Genomic DNA, 6,769 nt, shown 5'->3' with positions numbered 1-6,769 from the left:
TTTAATTCTGGAAATTTTCGATGGAAATATAATAACTGGCAACTTACCATTTACTTAAATGGTAAGGCAATTTATTCAAAAAAGTCTTTATTCTATGTAATTGAGAGTTTTTTTTCACATTGGATGTTAGCACTATAGGATCTTAATATTTGCCTCCAGGAACACCCAAGTCTCAATCTATAGTTATAGTCTGGAAAGACCTGTACTTTTTAACGATGTGGGAGAATTACAGAAAAAAATTATTCGTATTTATTAAAAGTTTAAAGAAATTATTTTTCACAACTACTTCAGACAAAATAAAATGTAACTTAGATTGCTTCAAAAATAACTATTATCCTGTGGTCAAGATGATAATCAAATGTTGTTAAAAATCTTCTACATTTCTTTTAGAACTAATTGCTTTGATTAATAGTACTCTCCAGGTGTTTGTGTGTCTGTGCATGTGTATATTTACATAAGATGAAGGCCTACGAGTAGATAGGTTTCTTGTATAATTACATTCTCACCAATAAATTCTTAGTGTCAAGCATCAATATAGTCTCAGAGATGCGGAATTAGCAAAACTGCATAAAACAGTAAGTACACACCAGAGACAAGAGATTATCTTCCCTGTCCTCTCAAATAAATCAAAGGAAACATGTGTTTGATCTTTTAATCTATCAATTGTCAAACTCTGTTACAGAAATACATCAGCTTGCCTTCATGAAATCTTTTATCTAATATCACATAATCTAGGTTAAGCACATTTGTTAGAATGTGTACCTTAAAAGACAGCCACGTGTTTCTTTGTATCTCTTCAGATTGATTCATCCTGAGATAAGATTGAAAGGTTGCTCTACATGCTCTCCAGCAAAACTGTTATCTTTTTCTTCCTGTAGCACTTAACCACTTCTAACATAATACGCAATGTACTTTATTGTTAAGTGTGTTTCCCAACACACACCCCATCCCCTGCCCTGTAGAATGTAAGCTCCACAAATGCAGGAATTTTTATGTTCTGGTAAGTGGTGTATTCCAAGTGCCTAGAACAGTGACTGACACCTAATAGCACTCAAGACATTCACTGCATAAAATCATGGTAGGAGATGAGGTCGGAGGTGTTAAGGGGATAGAGGTGGGGAAAACATCATCTAGGCCTTGTAGGCCATTATAAGGACTCCAGCTCTGAGTGTAATGGGCAGCCACTCCAGGATTTGGAGCAGAGGAAGGCTGAACCTGACTTATGTTTAAAAACCATTACTCTATCTGCTGTATTAAGGATGGCTGTAGTAAATGGGGTGGAAGCCAGGGGACAGTTATGAGGCACAGTAATCTGGGTGAGAAATGAAGTGGGCAAAGATCAGGGCGATAGCAGTGTAAATGCTGAAATATGGTGAAGTCTGGCTTATTCTGAAGGTAAAACAAAGGGCATTTCCTGATGGGTTGGTTGTGGGCTGTGAGAAAAGAGAAGAAATCAAGAATGACAATAAGGTTGTTCTGGCTTAAACAACTGGAAGAATGAAGTTGTCATCAGTTGACTCATGAACGATTGTGAGAAGTTACCTTTGAGGGTAGGGTGGCAGAGGAAGATTAAGAGTTCAGTGTTGGACATGTTACATTTAAGATGTCTTGTTAGGCAGGTACTAAGGGACACCAAAGGCTAGTGGATCTGTGTGTGGCTGAAGCTGAAGGAATGTTTCAGGCTAGGGACATAAATTAAAGATTCACTGTACATAAATGGGGCTTAAAGTGAATGCAGAGAAAAGGAATAAGGCCTGAGCAACTTGGAGTTAAAAAGTCTTTGAGAAGGAATAAATTTTATCACAGAAATAGAAAGAATATCAGGTTCTTCTCAGATAATTAGTGCCCTGAAGGAAAAAAAATATCATTATCGAGTGATGATAAGAATAAGCAAATTATGAACATAATTTAAAGATAGAATTTATTCTCTGATGGTTTACTCATGCAAACTGCACATAAAAGAAAATAGTACAGTTTGTGTAACATTGCAAATAGAAGGACTCAAAATGCTAGGTACAGAAGTAGTGTGACATTTTGAAAGTTAAAATGAAATTTGTGTTTATACAACTAATAATGACTTTTATTTGCTGAGTACAGACTGATTTACAATGAAAGTTTTGCTAACGTTGGTAAGCTGATTAACCGTTTACATGACTTCTTACATCTATGTAGTTTTATTTTACAGTTGCAAGAATTCCTGTTATCAAAGAACTTTAACTTGCATAAATAATAAAATGAAAGGAAAATGCACTGAAGGACTTCAGAGAAAAATTGAGGCTTTTCCTGGCCCATCCAAACTACAATAAAAAATAGCTTTCTTGCAGAATTCATATTTTGTGCCTTTGAGATCAACTCCTTAGCATAATTATGAGAAAATCATGATTATAAATTGATTACTTTAAAATTATAAAATCAGTTAAAAAATTTTTTAGAAGTATTACCAACTAAAAGTGCTCTCATTTTTAATAAGCCAAACAATAAAATTCCTATTATCTTCATAACTTAAGTCCTGAAATGTCATTTGTATAATTTGAATGTTTCCCAGTTTGGAACTTAGGCAGGTGGGATATTTCCTTGAATTATGAAGGATATTCCATACAGGTTTTTAAATGTCAGTCTCATTAGAAGATGGCACTGAGACTTTAGCAAATAGTGTAGTATGGATGCAGAACAAACTACACAACTTATTATAAATGCATTACAGATATTTACATAATGGAATCCTGCTTGAATGCCAGAAGTTGCTACTGGGTAGGACTCATAACTATTTTACAAAGTTTTCTTACACACATCTACTACTTTTTAATTTTTAACAATTTAGTCTATTTTAAAATAGTGTACTGTATTTTGAACATAACTGCAGAATAAAAATAGATAATGGCACATTAGAAAACTCAGTATCCCACAGATGATTGGATAATGAGAAAAGTGTACCTACAATCATCTCATCAGAAACAAACTACATCATGGAATGTTAGTTATCCAAGCTTGCACAGTAATGACGTTTTAAATTGCAATCATCTATTGGCCAGCATCACACTGAAAGGCATCGTTAAACATTCAAGCAAAGATTGCTGGCATAAACTATTGAAAGACACACACACACACATACACACACACAAACATACACTCACTCTTGCTTCTCACATTATAATTACATTGTTCTAAAGATAGATACTGATTTTTTTCCCACGAGAAACGTTATCAAAATTTGCTACTAAAAGATGACAGTGCTTTCACAAGAATAAGTACAAGTTAGCTTGCAAGTACAAGACAATGGGGGTAGACAGTCTTAAATTTTCTAAGTAGTAATTTTTAGGCTTTTCTGGCAACCATACCATACTTGATTATGCATAAACTTCTCAGTTTATAACCTGAAATCTGCAAAAAGAAAAAAAAACTTAATTTCAAAAAATTATTAGATACCTGATAACCCTGTATACATTATATAATTTCATATTAGCCTCAAAACATAAGATTTAAAATACTGAATTTAAGACTTGAAAAATAGTCATTTTTGAAAAAAAGGATTCCAAAATTCATGTTTACTTAAAATCTTTAAAAAGGAAAATGCACTATTAACGATCTTGATTTAGTTTCAGATTAAGAGTGTGCATAAACGCGCTGTATGTCTTTTACCATTTTTTCACTCACTTAAACAGTATTCGCTAATGTTCTTTCTTTTGTGTAATGTGCAAAATAAAAGGCAAAAAGAGTAAAAGCAAATTTCTATCTTTCTCTTGCTAGTGCTTTATGACTTTAACATTACAAAGTCAATAGGGACTTAAGCCGAACTTTGGTATAAATGATATGAACAATATTACCATCACAGTTGAGGGTTAAGAGGTGGTCAAAAGAAATGGAAGTGGGAAGAGAGGTTCAGTAACACCCCCATTTATTAAAACACCACCAAATTAAAGGTGAAATAAACCATGATGAATTATAATACAATTTACACATTGAGCACAGAAAAATTAATAAATCTAATATTTATAAAAAAGCAAAATGTCTTTTTCCAGAGACTAAAAACTGCTGTTCAGTCTGATCATCAACTGGTGCTACACCAACTTTAGAGCCAAATTTAATTTCAAGTAAAAAAAAAATGTACAACCACAGATTTCGCATAAATGAAAACTGGTCTTTCCTTGATTTCCCTTTGAAGTCACTAATGAGTATCTAAAACGGCTGCACTGCAGGTTTCTAATCAACTTCCTGAGGGCTGTGATTGCGAGGAAGGAGCCATAACAATCTGTGAAAGTGCAGGCTCTGTACTCTGGTCTGCCATCTGGGTGAGGACTGAAGTGGCTACAGCTTCTGCCTTGGAGGTTGAACTGACTCCATTGGATGTGCTGACAGAACTATGCTGTATAGCTTCAGTATGTGGACTACTCGGCACTGACAGATCTTCTGAACTATCATCTTTATCAGCAGCTGAGTGGAAAAAAGAAAAATTAGTTTCTTAAAATTTCTGTAAGAATGTTTCAATAGGTTGAGTCAATATACAGAATGAAATGTTAGAAAGTATTTTACAAAATCAGTTATTTAGATACATTGGTGTGAGGGACACTGAGTAACTGAAAGGTGGCCATAAGTCATGAAGTAGGCAATTTTACTTGCAATAGGTCAAAGGCACAACCATGCACATGGAAACATCTGGGTGCCCAGCGCCTCGGAGAAAAGAGCTAAAAAGTATTTGCTAAATAGCAGTAAGAAAAAAAACAGGGTATGAATTTGGGAGATAGCCTCCTGTAGCTATAATCAAACACTTATCAAACAACACATTTAACAAATCCATTCTGTTTGCCTAACATCCCATTCTTATTAAAAGATCAAAAAAATGTATAACCACATGCATAAGCAAAATGAATTCTTACATATAAATTATATCTTTAAATTATTCCTTCTACAGTCTCCAAAACTGTATTTATTCTGGCTGACTTTCCATTTATTGCAGCAATGGATGATTACAAAACCTGACTGTAATGATGCATACACATGAGAATAAGCAATACCAGCTGTTATAGTTGCATGAATTGAGACTCAAATAAAAATCTACATAAAACTCTAATACTGCAATTGAAAAGATATTTAGAAAAGGGCATTCTAAATATTTATGAAAATAAATCTACCAATTTTTAGGCTTGAATGAATCTCCTATATCTTTCTCATTTTAATGGAATAAAATCCAATAATTTAATTTAGTGAAAAATTTGATATGCAGAACACATACACACAATTACAGTGCATGTAAGTTATGAGATGTGATAACATGAACACCTGTGAACCCAACTCCCAACTTAAGAAAGAGAACACTGCCAATAACCCTGATGCGTCCTGGAAGCTTGTCTCCTTACCACAAGTAATCGCCATCATATTTTGTTAACTACTCCCCCTTGGTTTTTCTTTGACATTTTGCCAAATAGGTATGTATCTCTAAACAATAGTTTAGTTTTATTATTGAAGATTCTGAAAACAGTATCATACTGGATACATTCGTTTGCACTTTGCTTTTTTTCACTTGGCATTAAAATAATTTTTATTTAGTGTTTAGAAGTGACAAGAAGCAAGCATTCTATCAAATCTGAGAATGCATGCCGCCTCTTACCAATGGCTAAGCCCCCATTTTGAAAGACGATTGTTAAAAGACTATGGACCCTATGAAGCAGGACTCATCCTATGATTTATAATGCAGAAGATGGAGGAGGAGGAACCTAGCAACGACAACTTTTATTCAAATAATATTCCTTATTTTGAGGGTTTTCTGAAATACAGTCATTCTTATAGAATTTTAACACAGTTGCCCCAAATTCATCCATTTTTAAAAAGGTTTTACGATAGTGAGATAGAATCCCATCTTCTCTATAATCTGCTATGAATGCAAAACCACACTCCTGGATAAAATTTTGACCTCCAGATATGAAAAAAAAAAAAAAAATCAGTAATTCTTCTAAAATTATATAAAGCAGTGTTATAAATATTTAAATTCAGTTAAATAGACAACACAATAGTTACATGTTCAAAGAAAACACTAGCAATGACAGTTGAACTGAAGAGAATACTAAAAAGCCTTCTCTGTTTACCACTCTTCTTAAGGGGAACACAAACTGACCTTTCTCTCAATGTTAAGTTCCATGAATATACCAGCTTTCAAAAATAAAGAGGCTGATCTGTGATGAGCGGAATAAGGAAATGTAAATACATAGTGGAGGCAATGATTCAAAATTAAATAGTAAATTCTAAGGGACAAGTGATTATCTCCAGTCTTTTAAAATTAGGTAAAGCGAACCTTTAGGTTGTACCAAAAATCAGGTACTCATAAATTCTATAAATACAAATTTTATACATAAAATACCTTTATAATGTGATATCTGCACCTATGTCCACTTTAGAGGGTGAGGTGAGTAAGATTCTAGTATAATCACAAGCACTAGAAAATACAAGAGACCTTAAGGCACTCCAAGGTCCATTTTCAGCCCTATGTAAATTAACAGAAACCAGCTGCTTGGCAATGCACTCTCTCTGAATATATTCACACTGAATATGTTCAGTACTGAAAATATAAGCTCTCAACTACATTTAGGACCCAAGAAGCTTTCCTTCTCACTTATGATTATAGAAACTAAATAACTATAACACAATTTTACTTATGTCCAGAGATCTACAGAATATGAATCAATGGCAATAAGATCACTCTTGTGCTTTATTCTTCATGGAACCCAAAGATTTAGAATGTATTCATATTTTCATTCATGTTTTATAATATATAACT

General features: G+C 33.5%; 1 protein-coding gene across 3 annotated transcripts in view; it reads right to left on the bottom strand.

Annotated features, from left to right (window-relative positions):
• Positions 1-1,904: 1,904 nt before the first annotated feature.
• ATF2 (activating transcription factor 2) overlaps positions 1,905-6,769 on the bottom strand; it is a 70,979-nt gene continuing 66,114 nt past the window's right edge. For 2 of the 3 annotated variants that reach the window (XM_036237292.1, XM_016134696.2), the window contains one exon: positions 1,905-4,431. In XM_036237292.1, coding sequence (XP_036093185.1) covers positions 4,205-4,431 — 227 coding nt within the window. In that variant the 3' untranslated portion in view covers positions 1,905-4,204. The other variant, XM_036237293.1, reaches the window with a different exon arrangement.

Source organism: Rousettus aegyptiacus, unplaced genomic scaffold (genome assembly GCF_014176215.1).
Source record: "Rousettus aegyptiacus isolate mRouAeg1 unplaced genomic scaffold, mRouAeg1.p scaffold_m13_p_2, whole genome shotgun sequence".
Lineage (NCBI taxonomy): Eukaryota > Metazoa > Chordata > Mammalia > Chiroptera > Pteropodidae > Rousettus > Rousettus aegyptiacus.
Note: the sequence above shows the minus strand (reverse complement) of the source record. Positions and strands in the feature narration are given on the sequence as shown.